General features: G+C 38.5%; 1 protein-coding gene across 1 annotated transcript in view; it reads left to right on the top strand.

Moving 5' to 3' along the window:
- Positions 1–15,455, top strand: part of ace (angiotensin I converting enzyme (peptidyl-dipeptidase A) 1) — a 51,825-nt gene that overhangs the window by 14,587 nt on the left and 21,783 nt on the right. The window contains exons 4-14 of the mRNA XM_079845640.1: positions 3,561–3,704; positions 3,797–3,988; positions 5,849–5,946; positions 6,035–6,207; positions 9,712–9,935; positions 10,017–10,161; positions 12,317–12,415; positions 12,515–12,637; positions 12,751–12,962; positions 14,891–15,033; positions 15,109–15,267. Of these exons, the coding sequence (XP_079701766.1) occupies positions 3,561–3,704; positions 3,797–3,988; positions 5,849–5,946; positions 6,035–6,207; positions 9,712–9,935; positions 10,017–10,161; positions 12,317–12,415; positions 12,515–12,637; positions 12,751–12,962; positions 14,891–15,033; positions 15,109–15,267 (1,712 nt within the window). The remainder of the gene's footprint in view (positions 1–3,560; positions 3,705–3,796; positions 3,989–5,848; positions 5,947–6,034; positions 6,208–9,711; positions 9,936–10,016; positions 10,162–12,316; positions 12,416–12,514; positions 12,638–12,750; positions 12,963–14,890; positions 15,034–15,108; positions 15,268–15,455) is intronic.

Below are 15,455 nucleotides of genomic sequence, written 5' to 3'. Positions count from 1 at the left end.
TAAGAAAAGCATTTTTTGCAGTGTACTAAGCAGTGTTAATTTCGTTGACGAATAATTTGTCATAATTTTCGTCAACGACCTTTTTTCACTGATGAAAACGAGACCATAACTAAGTAAAAACTAGTGTTGGTTGGCAAAAACTATGACGAAGATCCACTGTCATTTTCGTCAACAAATAAAAACGAGACGAAAATGTTAGGGAGGGACGATTAGGGAAGAGATCCAGTCAGAACTGATATCCTGTGTAACAGATGCGCAGATTTGATTTGAACATGCTGATCTAACGGCTGGAAAACACGGCGCTGTTGCGCTTCTACAGGCTCACGCATCCCCAATACAGCGCTCCAGAGCGGCTCACAATCAATGAATAGCGCACGTTTATAACAGGCAATTGTTTATGAACTAATGCTGATGAATATTGACAATGTTTACTTTACGATGTTTATATAGTAATATGTTTTAGACGGTTGTAACAACGAATATTTTATCTCCTGAACTTGAATGAGCTCCTGCAACTGTAAGGCACAGACATTTCAAAATATGAGTCAATGTGTATTTCGAACTTGTTTGTAATTAAAAGTCATGCATTATATATTCGTTTTTGGTAACACAATAAACTGTATTTAATTGAATTCCCATTTAATTCAAAGTCATGAGGAAAGACCAGTAATTGACACATATTCAATAATGTATCAAAGTATTAGGGTTATAATAGTTCACTAAAAATCTTCATTACTTGAAATTAAATAAATGTTAACTGAAATTAAAAAAATAAATAAAACTTATTTGAAGCTTTAGCTTAACCTGATATGGCCTACCAACTAAAACAGAAATACAAAGTTATAAAAACTATAGATGTTTTTAAAAAACAAACAAAAAAGCGAATTGAGCTTTGTTTCGTGTATTTTTAATGTCGAAAACAAAATGATGTCAAAATGCCAGTTCAAGTGACAGTTGGTTATGTAATGCTTAAATGCTTAAAGGGTTAGTTCACCCAAAAATGAAAATTCTGTCATTAATTACTCACCCTCATGTCGTTCGACACCCGTAAGACCTCCGTTCATCTTCGGAACACAAATTAAGATATTTTAGTTGAAATCTGATGGCTCTGAAAGGCCTCCATTGGCACAATGGCACTTTACACTCTCAAGACCCTTAAAAGGTACTAAAGACGTCGTTACAAAGTCCATCTCACTACAGTGGTTCTACAATAACTTTATAAATCGGCGAGAATAGTTTTTGAGCGCAAAAAAACCCTAAATAACGACTTACATAGTGATGACGATTTCAAAACACCGCATCATGAAGCTTCGAAGCGTTATGAATCAGCGAGTCGAATCAGCAGTTTGAATCGCCAAATTTCAGCAGTTTGGCGGTTTGACACGCGATCCAAATCATCATTAGGTTCATTGATTCATAACGCTTCGAAAATCGATCAGATGAAGGGATCTCAGGAGGCAGGAAGTGAAGCTAAAATTAGATTTGGACGTGCCTTGATGCCTTCCTGCCTTGAAATGTGTCCTCCGAAGGCCGCATTTTCCAGGTTTCGGACACAGCCATGGAACTTTGCTGCCGTACCATGGGTGCAGCGGCACAATGATATTACGCAGCGCCTGAAAATAGTCCCTAGCACACTCTCTGTGCAAGCAGGTTGTCATGTTGGCGGAAGTTAGCCTATTAAAATATATAATATTTTGCCGCTGCACCCATGGTACGGCAGCAAAGTTCCATTATCATTACGCAGGAATGAGAGTATAGTTCCTAGCCATATCAGTCTAGAAAATCGCAACTTTTCATTTTCCGTCTGTCTTATGCTGCCTTCACGTGCTATCGGAAATGTCCTAATTCCCACTTTAGAAGTCGTGATTACGAGCTTGTTGCATTCAAGTGCTTTGTTGTCGGAGTGAACAGGAATCATGGTGGACACCAGGTTATTCTTGCCTATTTATTGGGAAAGTCTTATTAAAACCATCATCATTTGTAGTCTCCATGCACCGACAACCATAAACATTCCACATAGTCCGCTTTCTGCTGATTCTGTAATTTCAGTCAAATGCAGGCTATTTTCGCTGTGTACCAAACATACAATACACTTCATATGATTACTCACATGTAAATATGTACTACGTTAATGTCAAGACAAGACGACCAAGCTGTTTTGGACCTGCCACAGCAGTCCAGTTCTCCCCGCCACTATGTTTAAAGCTTATGACACGCCCATCTCGGGAATTGGGGTATCAAAATTATTTCCGAACTTCCCAGTGGTAAACACGACATCAGAGGGCGTTCATGTGCAATTTTTACCTAGGAAACTCGTATTTACGATAATTCCGATAGCACGTGAAGGCAGCATAAGTACACGATGTAGCTATACACATCACAACATGTAAATAGGAAAATTTTTGGTGTTATTTTGTCACTTATTGAACGGTAGGCTTGCTGGAGCCGTTTACCTCCAGTCTTTGTGCTAAGCTAGGCTAGCCGTGGGTGCGTCAGACAGAGTTATGGCATGCGCGGAGACGAGAATGGTATGTATGGACTTCTCTAACTCTGGGGGATGCGGTGAATAAGCTAAAGTCCCAAAAAGTCGGCGAGTTCCTTTAATGACTCACACATAAAGACAGCCATATATTTTGTTCCTGAAATCATTTTTGTTTAGATCAGAGCCATAGCCACATGGGTGAGAGTTTGAGTCCAGCTCAAGGTCCTTTATTAATCTGATCTGATTACTTCAGGCAAATTTTCATGGGGGAATGCCCACGGAGGGAATTTCGCATGAGGGAAAAAAAATTCCCATGCATATTTGGCAAGGTGTTCAACCAAATTTGCAGCATTGACCAACAAGAAAGTTGCTTGAATTGAATTGACTTCATTGTTAGCCGTTCTTCATACATCTCTACACTATTGACAATGTCGGCATGTGACTGCATCTCAAAGATTCAAAGGTTCACTCATAAAGTCGCACCTACTGATATAAATATGCAACCTGCTGAAAAATCCCCACCACTTGACATCATTTGCATTATTCTCAACATTTAACCTTACAAAATGTTTAAGTTTACATTAGCAGTGTACCGAAAAGTACAATATTACATCCAAGTCACATGCAACACTATGATAAATATTAAAAATCTAAAAATATCTGTTTACTGCTCCTTTGGTTGAAGACAGATGTTTGTCATTAGTTCTAGAGTTTAATTTATGTGGCCATGCTTGTGTATAAGTGCAACGGATGTGTGCTGTTTCCCATCTCCAAATGCACGTACACCAAAAAAGCCACAAACAAGTAAATGACTCCGTATGAATTCTAGCTGATGTCCATCAACTCTTGCCACTTAACGGATCCTGCTATGAGATCCAAAGCTTAAGTCAACATGTTATGTATCCTTTGCTCCTAAATGCTTCCGTTCAAGGCTTTTTCCTGAGAAACTGCACTGATTTAGCTTCTGCGAGCCACAAAAACCCGGGACCTCTGGGGCTCATTTGCAAGACTCAGAAACTGTTTGACTGTTCAGTTAGCATTAATTATTATGCATTTACGTTATTTATGTGTCTTTTAGAGCTCACAGAAACCATGGCTACGTCAAGAAGCTATAAGACTCTTCTGTATGCCTGGGAGGGCTGGCACAACTCCTCAGGGGTCCCGCTCAGATCCCTCTACCCTGAGTTTGTGGAGCTCAGCAACAAGGCATCTCGGATGGATGGTGAGTGAATAATACTTTTGGATGAATTGAGGGGGGAGAACAATAAAGAAAGGAAGATCTGACACCCTGTTCTTCTTATCTACTCTTCTCAGGCTTTGAAGATACAGGAGACTACTGGCGTTCCTGGTACGAATCTCCAGACTTCGAGCAAGACCTAGAGAATCTGTTTAAACAGCTGGAACCTCTCTACCAAAACCTGCACGCCTTTGTCCGCCGAAAGCTCTACAACTACTACGGTCCTAAATACATCAACCTCAAGGGTCCCATCCCCGCCCACCTCCTGGGTGAGTTCATTTGATTGTGAAAAATACGCATTTTTGATGATTATCCCTTGTGAAAAGGAGGTACACTTATTATTATAGAAATTATAAAAGAATATGTGTGAATTGGATGTAATGTTTTCGGACACTTAATTGCATGCTATGTAAAATTAAGTAAAATATATTCTAGTTTAAATGTTTATTAAATACTATTAGTTTAACTTACGGGTGTTTTTTGACCTACTTAATTAGGACTTTATCTGTATATGATCTTTATATGTAATTTCATTATTAATTCTATTCTACTTCTAAGTGGCCTTTTATTTCATCAAGAGTTCCTTTCACTGGAACTAAGGGTCCAAGCCCAACCCCTGAAAAGCAACCCCCACACCATAATCCCCCTCCACCAAACTTTACTCTTGCCACAATGCAGTCAGGCAAGTACCGTTCTCCTGGCAACCGCCAAACCCAAACTCGTCCATCAGATTGCCAGACAGAGCGTGATTCATCACTCCAGAAAACACGTTTACACTGCTCTAGAGTCCAGTGGCGGCATGCTCTACCCCACTGCATCCCACGCTTGGCATTGCACTTGGTGATGTAAGGCTTTGATGCAGCTGCTCGGCCATGGAAACCCATTCCATGAAGCTCTCTATGCACTGTTCTTGAGATAATCTGAAGGCCACACAAAGTTTGGCGTCTGTAGCTATTGACTCTGCAGAAAGTTGGCGACTTCTGCGTACTGTGCGCCTCAGCATGCGCTGACCCCGCACTATGATTTTATGTGGCCTACCACCCCATGGTTGAGTTGCTGTTGTTCCCAATTGCTTCCACTTTATTATAATACCACTAACAGTTGACCGTAGAATATTTAGTAGTGAGGACATTTCACGAATGGACTTATTGCACAGGTGGCAACCTATTACGGTACCACACTTGAATTCACTGAGCTCCTGAGAGCGACCCATTCTTTCAAAAATGTTTGTAGAAGCGTCTGCATGCCTAGTGCTTGATTTTATACAACTGTGTCCATGGAAGTGATTGGAACACCTGAATTTAATGATTGAATGTTTTTTGATGTTTCTAGCATGTTATATGTTTGGCAACAGTTCTTCCAACCCTAATCGATGGATTGTTTTCATTTCTAAAACAACCATGTAGGAAGACACATCATGGCCCTGTTCCAGGATGACAATGTCAAGATTCATTCATATAAGATCTGGACCAAAAATGTATGCACCTCTTGATGGAAATAACATTACAGCATTTATTTTCATCAAGAGGTGCATTCATTTTTGGTCAAGATCATGTATTGACAATGCAAGAGTCAAGAAAATCCCAAAGACATTCAATAAATTTAAGGTCTGGACTCAGAGGTGTCAATTCATTTGTGAAAAAGATTCTTCATGCTCCCTCCCAAACATTCTTTTACAGTTTGAGCCTGATGAATCTTGACATTGTCATCCTGGAATATGGCCATAATGTGTCTTCCTACATGGTTGTTTAAGAAATGAAAAGCTACACACTCCATCAATTAGGGTTGGAAGAACTGTTGCCAAACATATGACATGCTAGAAACAAAATCACTACAATAATGATCCAATCATTGACTCTTAAGCATTTGCCTGTTTAAATACAAACAGCAGTTTGCACATTTAATACAATTAAGCACACTTTTTTTTTTTTTTTTTTTACAAAGGTAAAGACGGTTTATTATTGTAATTATGCAATTACATTCACAAAGCTGGACTTTTAACATACAGCATAAAATGGTCCACATTTTAGCTTATTCTGGCCATAAATTGCTCATCTTTTTCATCATATATAACAATAAGTGTTAAAGATACTCGTGGTGATGTTCTCATTGTGTTTGGTTTCTGTTAGGCAACATGTGGTCACAAACGTGGAACAACGTCTACAACATGATGGTCCCTTTTCCTGACAAACCCAACGTAGATGTGACAGATACCATGATTGCTAAAGTAAGCTTACAGAACTCTATCTCAAGGACTAGATAATAAATAATACCCTGAGCCCTCCAGAGAGTGCTAAAGTGATTTGTACCCATAGGGTTATAATGCCACTCACATGTTCCGGGTGGCTGAGGAGTTCTTCACCTCTCTGGGTTTGATCGAAATGCCTTCTGAGTTTTGGGACAAGGCCATGCTTGAGAAACCATCTGATGGAAGGGAGGTGGTTTGCCATGCCTCTGCGTGGGACTTTTACAACCGCAAAGACTTCAGGTACATGGAAAGTGGTTCATATTGTAGCACAATGGCAGACTGTGTTTTACGGTTTCTGATGCTTGTATATTTACTGAGGTAACTACCCTCATATTTGGCACTTTACAAATGTTTTAGGGATTGATTTTTATGAAAACTAACAGATAAAAAAAAAAAAATTGTAATATGAAAATTACATTAAAACAGACTTCCAAACTTTTCTATACCCTCATTAATTATTTTTGCTATTTTTCAAATGCCTTTAGAGATCTTTTTTTTTAAACTCCCAGACCCAGACTTTCAATCTTGAAAATGAAAATCCATCATAATCATCATTGGTTGTGGTGTCACAATTTAGCTAAATTTGCTAATGACATCATTCATCAGAGACAGTGGGCCTCATTTATAAAATGTGCGTATGCTAAAATTCATGCCAACATTCATATTTATAAAAAATAGTCTTTGACGTGGAAAAGTGCTTAGCACCACGCTAGGGTCTAATCCTACGTAGAGCACTTTTCCTTGTGGCAGAGAGTCGGTGCACTGCAGCTATTTGGAAATCTAAGCAATTCTTGCAGCTCACCGTACACAAGTAAAGGATTTGGACGTTGACGGGTGATCTTTTATATGTTAATGACATGAATTAGGCACATTTACAAGTTAGAGATATGAAACCGTTCAGCTGCGCACGATTTCACAATCATTTGCGATTTATAGATTTCCCATCTGGAAGAGAGGCGTATGCATGTTTTTGTGCATAAATTCGTTCGCTGAATCACACGTATGCACATTTGAAAAATGATCATAAGATCAAATGTAGGATGATTTCTACGCAACATTTTATAAATCGGTAACAGTGTCATTGAAAAGCATGCTTTAGAAATGCAATGTCAAACAAAAAGTCTAAATATCTATTATTCCCAATCAAGCAGTAATTTTATCAAATTATGCAAAATAAAATATTAGTTTTGTTTAGGATGCATACAATTCTAGCTACAAAATTACACTTTACAATAAGGTTCCATTTGTTAACTACATTAGTCATGAAACTCTTCAGAGCAGCTGATTGGTTCTCTTAAAGCTGGCTGATTTGGCTATATCTGCTTGTTCTATCTAAGTAACCTATTTATTTCCATCCCAAATTTCCCTAGCCCTTCTCCTTCCCCAGCACCACCTGCTTAGATCTGCTAAGGGCTTCTCCCTACTTTCCTTGCAGCAGCTTCCCTATATTTTTGTGCATGTTTCGGCAGTAGCCTTCATTCATGCCAGCAGCAGCAGCGTATCAGATCTAGTCTGCAAAGACAAAGCCTATGCATATTCCATTCTTATCAATAAAATGCTGCTTAATTCTATTCTGAGAGTGGTCATGATTGAAATAACAATGAAAAATATTTCTAAAGCATTTGATAATCTTAGTTAAGAATAATTTCAACGTGTACTAATACATTATTGAAATCTAAACTAAAATAAACTAACAATGAACCTTTGTGTTTTTAATCAACTAGCATTTTAATAAAGATTAATAAATACTGTAACAAATGTATTGCACATTGTTATTTATGGCCCTATCATACACCCGGCTCACTACTCAATGTGTTTTTTGCTAGTTTCAGCCCGACGCAGTTATCATTTTCACGTCCAGACCCACGTTGTTTAAATAGCAAATGCACTCGCACCCATCTGTTCGCCCATGGGTGTGCTGGTCTGAAAACCAGGTGTGTTCAAGGGCATTGTTGGCGTGTTGCTATTTTGAGGCAAATGAAAACGACTGCGCCATTGACCAACAAAAACCTGGTCTAAAGTCAATTGCGCAGTGTTTTTCTTTAAAAGGGTACGTTAGTAATATGCATCTGTAGGTTGGTGTACAATGCGCGTACACTCTGCTTATTACACACACAGGGACACGCAGCAGCACACAAACATTTTCAATATTAAAAATTAGAGGGTTCCTGTCTGGAGAAGCGTTCAGTCTTTCCACTCATAAATTCCGCCATGTAAATAGCGAATCCGCCATGGTGCAAGCGCAACTGGCTTTTAAAGGGAATGGGAGAAGAGACTCTGATTGGTTTATTGCATGTTACGCCCAAAACACACCCATGACTCATTAAGAGACTAGGTACAACCCTTTTAGACCATGTGCCTGGCATGCGTCCATTTTTGTTAAAAACTGTTGTTAAACCAAGTGGATTTGGACACACCCTAAGTGCACCTGCACCATGCGCTAAAGACCATGCGCTCAGATCATTAAAATAGGGCCCTTAATGTTAATTAGTACATTAACTAATGGGATCTTATTGTAAAGAATTGCTAATGGTATTCCAAATATGTTTTTGTTTTTTTTTAAACCATAGACTGTAAAAAAAATATGGATGTAGTGTCTGTGACGTCACCCATAGGATTCTGATGAAAAGTTTTGAAGCGTAAAGTAGGGTCGAGCTGGCCGTTGCCATCTTGGCAGCGCGTCATCGCACGTCACTCCCGGATAACAGAAAATGGGCAAAAAGGCGGGACGTGGGTGGAGCTGAGGTGACGTGATGACTAACAGACAGCAGACAAATGGCTATCCATCTGTCACTCGAAGTAGCCACGCCCTTAATTATGCAGAACTTTAATGCCTTATATAATGTAAACGAATGAGTTATAAAAAAATTCACCCCCCTCAAAGTTGTCATGAAGGGCAAAATTAGATATATAGACCAAAACCACAATTTGTCCCAGGCTGTAAACATGTTTTATTCTGCTGTAAAGTTGGGCATTTTAACATGGGGCTCAATGAGATTCTGCTCCCTTCTGGAGCCTGTCCCTAGTGGCCAGTCGATGAACTGCCGTTTATGTCATTTCCGTATTGGCTTCAAGAGAAACTGCGGGAGGTTGCCGCTTGTATTAAACGCACTACATCATTTGAGATATGGTATATTGTATATTGTTGGCTCTTTTGGAGAATTGCCTTTTGTCTGTAAAATGCATACATGTAAGGTGGAAATGACAGTTTATTTTAACTTTACATTAAAACATGTTTTACTCTGAAGCATGCATGTACAATTTTGTACACTGTAAGTGGACAGACTATTGAGAGTGTTATAATTTTGAAAAATTTAAAAAAGGGGGCAAAATGCCATATTCCAACAAGCTTCAAACACTCCTCCTATCTTGCCTGTTGTTTGTCAAGAACTCAATCTACCCCAAACTCCCTCTCTCAATTGTTTGAGGCAATGTTGTCATATCAAGCCAATCAAACAAACATACTGTAATTCTTTTTGGTTCTGCAAAAATATTGTCTGTTTCCCAAACTCTTGACATTTGTTGAGTCAACGCTGCTGTTTCTGATTGGTGAAATGGTCAAACGAATGATCAAATAAACAGAACTTTTTGATAACATCACATTGTTAAGCTTTTCAGGAAAGCAGTCTACAAATAGATTGTTTCGCAATATTAGACAGGAATTGTAGAATTAGTTTGATATAAAAATGACAAAGATATTATTGAATAATAAACAGCTAAATGTTTGTTTTTGGTTCTGTTTAGAATCAAACAGTGCACCACTGTGACTATGGAGCAGCTTTTCACCGTGCATCATGAGATGGGCCACGTCGAATATTACCTCCAGTATAAAGACCAGCCGGTCAGCTTCAGGAATGGAGCCAATCCTGGCTTCCATGAGGCCGTAGGGGATGTGCTGTCTCTTTCTGTGTCCACGCCTAAACATCTCCACACCATTGGCCTTCTGGATCAACTGACCGAGGATGCTGGTAGGCGAAAGATGTTCAGAATGACACTTACAGTATAGTGTAAACCTCTGGTAAACTAATGAAGTATTTGAAATTCCATAGAGAGTGACATCAACTACCTGTTGAAGATGGCTTTGGAAAAGATCGCCTTCCTTCCTTTTGGGTACCTTATTGATCAGTGGCGCTGGGGTGTGTTTAGTGGACGAACACCGCCTGAACGTTACAATGCTGAATGGTGGTACCTCAGGTAAAAAACGGTGTCTCATAATGGATCATTGTGGTCATCATTCGATCATTTGTGCTGTTATCTCATGAACAGTTCATGATAATATTGATAGGTAACCTATGGAGCCCCTAAAGGGACATGGTGAAGGGAAAAAAATATGAGATGAGAGGAAAAATGATGTCAATGCTTGACATAAATGTTTGCGTTCCCCTGAAAAACTTCTTTGCGAGTGAATGCTAAATTTCTCGGGTGAACGTAAACACTTTGTGAGCAAAAATGTTTTCCTCCCATCTCATATATTTTCCATTCCCATGTCCCTTTAGGGCAGTGTTGCCGTGGAATGTTTTTCATGTCTGCGAGTTGAAGCAATCCCAATTATGTGATATTTAGCCCTGGGAATGCGACTTTTAGCAGGCAACCCTGCCAAAAAAACACATATTATACCCCCCAAACGCAATTTTTAATTTTGTTGTGAAAACCTGGCAAACCTGCTTTAGGGGCTCCGTAGTAACCTTCCGTGAACTGATGTCTTTTTTCTTTTTGTGCACAATTGTTTAAATAATTGTATTGTCAAAAACATTTGCTTACTTCTTTACATACACTATCATTCAAATAAAAAACAAAACAATTAATACTTTTATTAAGCAAGAACGCATTACATTGATCAAAAGTGACAGTAAAGACTTTGATAATGTTAGATTACTATTCCAAGTTAATGTTGTTCTTTTGAAGTTTCTATTCATCAAATAATCCTGAAAAAATGTATCATGGTTTCTACTAAAAATATTAAACTGTTTTCAACATGAGAAATGTTTCTTGAGCAGCAAATCAACATATTATAATGATTTCTGAAGGATCACGTGACACTGAAGACCGTAATGAGTCTTCAGAGTAATGATGCTGAAAATTCAGCTTTGATCACAGGAATAAATTTCATTTTAAAATATATTCAAATAAATAAAATAGTAAACAGTTGTAATTTGTAGTAATTGCAATTGTAATAATAGTTCACAATATTATTGTTTTTACTGTACTTTTGATCCAAAAAAATGTAAAATTAACTTTTTGCCACATCTGCCAATGGCCGGTGATGTCAGAAAATTTACCAGCCATTAAACTATTTTAGCAAAAACAGGCAGTAATGACACAAATGTTTAGATACCAGAGAAAATTTACAATTTTAAGGTACAGAAAGTCAATAAAGTAAGTAAATGTAAAATAACACTGCATAGTCTTCATCGCATAAATTAAACATCCTTATTAATTAATCCTTTATTAAAGTTACAGAAGTTTGTCCTTTGTTGTTTGATTAACATAAAAACAGACAGCAGCAGGATTATTAGGCTGCTGTCACTTTAAGAGTGAATGCTCGGATCTAATATATGGATACTATGCGCAGTGTTCACTTTCTCAACTGTTTGCTAACAGTCACTTAAAGGGATAGTTCACCCAAAAATTAAAATTCGGTCATCATTTACTTCATTACTTAATTTACCACATTGTTCCAAACTTGTATGAGTTTCTTTGTTCTGCTGTACACAAAAGAAGACAGAGTGAAGAATGTTGGGAACCAAGCAGAGAGAGCAACCATTAACTACCATAGTATTTTTCCCCCCTACTATGGTAGTCAATGGTTGCCCTCTCTGCTTGGTTTGTGTTTTTTTTTGTGTGTTCAGCAGAACAAAGAAACCCATCAGGTTTGGAGTAAATGATGACAGAATTTTCATTTTTGGGTGAACTATCCCTTTAAGGCATAGCCGACCATGTTTACTTCGATACTCAATTGCAAAAAGACATGAAAGAGAGCTCAGTTTAGTATTCTGAGACACGCGCTATTCGGATGTGTGTGTACTTTCCTCACAGTAACGAAATGAGCTCCCTTTTGCGTAAACTTTCGTAATGATGAAAGGACTGTCCCGAGCGTCATTCATAAAAATGTTACTGGACAAAAAATCAATGACACCGTTTCATATACTCGGCAATGGCGATTTGTACTCGCATTTGGCACTTGACAAGGTTTTTTCATTTTAGGCCCTGAATAAATACCTGAGCATAAGAGACCTTTTTTTCAAAAACATTATAAACTCTTATTGACCACAAACCTTTGAACAGTGTTTTTTTTATGTAAATCAACAGTACTTCCTTGAATCAATTGATATTTAATTTCTTTTATCAGGACAAAATATCAAGGCATCTGTCCACCAACCAGACGTAATGAGGAACATTTTGATGCTGGAGCAAAATATCACATTCCTGGAAACACACCGTACATCAGGTTGGGTTCTTATTATGAGATTCCCATGGTAAATAATCAATAATCAAAACTCTGATTTACAACTCTTGATTTTTTTTTCTTTCTCATCTAACCTTGTAGATACTTTGTGAGCTTCATTCTTCAGTTCCAGTTCCACGAGAAACTATGTAAAGAGGCTGGACATACTGGACCTCTGCACACATGTGACATTTACAGATCGGCAGAGGCTGGAGCTGTTTTAGAGTATGTATGACTATATGATCGACTGCTGCTGGTTTGGATGAAACCACTGTATCATCACAATGAATGCAAAGTCTGTAGATTGGGACTGAGTGTTATTTTATTGTTTTTGGAAGGAAAGTCTTAAAGGCTGGCTCTTCAAAGCCTTGGACAGAGGTGCTTCAAGAGGCTCTGGGCACTGACAAAATGAATGCCAGCTCTCTGATGAGCTATTTTGAGCCAGTTACTACCTGGCTACGGGAACAGAACGAGAAAACAGGAGAGACGCTGGGCTGGCCTGATTTTAATTGGGTGCCACCAGTACCAGAAGGCTACCCTGAAGACATTGGTAAGACCACATGCAGACATGAAACAGAAGTTGCGATAGTCTTTTCTTCCCTATTGTGACGTATATCTGAGTGAAACGGCTTCTCGGACAAGAAAAAAAATATAGGGTGGGACTTGATTTTGTCCACAGGGAATTAATTGGATGGTTGTGGTTTGCTATTGGTCGATCTCATGTGAGTGACAGGTTTTCCCGCTCTCGCACCAGTAAACACGTCATATGAGAAGAGATGTCGCTGCAAGATGGAGAAGTTATTAGGAGTAAAGATTACGAGGGCATGCAAATTTGAACAGATAAATCATGTATTATAAATACTGCAATATTCTATTAAAGGCACAATATGTAACTTTCGCCACTAGAGGTCGCTTATATAAAACAAAGGCAGCTTGATGACGCCTTGATTTCGCGGAATCATGGGAGTTGTTGTCTTCACCTCTACAGCCGGTGGAAAAGAATCTGACGAGACTCATATTCATGGATGAGCAAAGATTTATTAAAGGATTAGTTCACCCCAAAATGAAAATTTCCTGATAATTTACTCACCCCCCACCTCATCCAAGGCGTTCATGTCTTTCTTTCCACAGTCGAAAAGAAATTAAGTTTTCAGAAGAAAACATTCCAGGATTTTTCATCATATAATGGTTTTCAATTGCAACCAAAATGCAGAAGGTCCGTGCTTCAAACGGTACTGCGCGATCCCAGCTGAGGAATAGGGTCTTATCTAGCAAAACGATCGTTCATCTTCAAAAAAAAGAATGTACTTTTTAACCCAAATTGTTCATCTTGCACAGCTCTGCGAGGTGCTATGGATGACATAATCACGTCGGAAAGTCATGCTAGACGTTGGCAGAAGTACCGCCCCGTGTTTACAAAGCGCTTATGTGAAGACTAATACAAACGCCCTTTAGCAAAAACAAAGGTAAATCAACGATATCGGACGATTTTGAAGTTGAAAACTTTGTCACCATGAGTTTCATATAATTCTGATGAAGCTGTGATTTTTAAAAATTCAAAATGTGGTTCATAGGTTCAGTTTTTCATAGGTGTGTGTGTGAGAGGATGTGTCAATATCACACTCTTGATATTTTAGAGTGTCACCCCTTTACTGCTGTGTACTTTTTTTCAGCATCTTTACCGATTTGTAGATTGTACACACAAATATTCTGTGAATTTTTGTGTTTTTGACAATTTCCCATTCATTTCCTATGGTCGGTCGTTTATGACGAAGACAATGAACGCTACTTTTTTTTTTACGACCAATTAGCATGCTCGAATCATGACCCCAATTTTTTTGTGTGTTTACATACGTAATGCTAGAAAAGTCACCAAGTTTCATATCATTCCGATGAAGCTGTGATTTTAAAAAAATCAAAACAGAACATTTTTCCGGTCAGAAATGACCGAAGAGCACCAGAGGGTTAAACATTCTTGGAAAGATTTGGGATAATGAAAGTACACAAGTCAACAAAATATATAACATTGTTCTAGTGACAAACAATTCAACAATATTTCTGTACGTCTACTAATAATACTGATATCCTCCAATTAAATTTAACAGTAAATATAGAGTCAATAACTGAGGCACAAGATGTCATCTGCTACGTTTTAATGAAATATGAGAGAGGGCGTCTGTGGTGTGGTACGAGAGATGGATAATCGTTATATAGGATTATGCGGATATATATTATATTTTGTTACATATAGCATTGGTATCAGGGAATAACTGAAATCGGAACGTAGCGACTGATCAATAAGAATCAAGCATTTCAGAGAGCCATGATGATATATGATATGAAAATGATATAATGCATTACACATTTAATTATGAGTTGCCAATTCCTTGGTTTCCCCGTTTGAGTGCTGCTACCTTATATATTAGGCCAACAAGGGCACCTCAGAAAATGAGCAAAACTCATGCTTTTTTTTGACAGCATCAGGTAAAATAACAGATGAGATGCAGGCCAAACAGTTCTTGGAGGAATACAGCAGCACAGGCGAGAAAGTGTGGAACGCTTATACCGAGGCCTCCTGGACCTACAACACTGACATCACTGAAGCCAACAAGGAGATCATGGTGAGGCCCAGACTGCTCTGTTTCCTACAACAGCATTCATTCTCAGAGTCTCATGCTGCTGGTTTTTGGCTTTAGCTGCAAAAAAACTTGGAGATGGCCAATCACACAAAGACCTATGGACAAGAGGCCCATAAATTTGACACCACCGACTTCCAAGACGAGTCAGTGAAGAGAATCATGATGAAACTGAGTGACCTTGAGAGAGCTATACTTCCTGATAAAGATCTCAAGGAGGTAAGGATGGATGGATAGATAGACAGATCTTGCTTGATATTGCTTCGCTTTCATACATTTTCACTATTGATCCCTGCCGAAGTTCTTAACCCACTGTAAGTGCAATACTGTAAACGTGTTTTTATTGAATTTTACAAACTAAAGGGTTAAGTTTAATTTTCTCTGTGGTAATTGATAGGAGGTCACAG

The sequence above is a fragment of the Gobio gobio genome (genome assembly GCF_949357685.1).
Source record: "Gobio gobio genome assembly, chromosome: 20".
Lineage (NCBI taxonomy): Eukaryota > Metazoa > Chordata > Actinopteri > Cypriniformes > Gobionidae > Gobio > Gobio gobio.
Note: the sequence above shows the minus strand (reverse complement) of the source record. Positions and strands in the feature narration are given on the sequence as shown.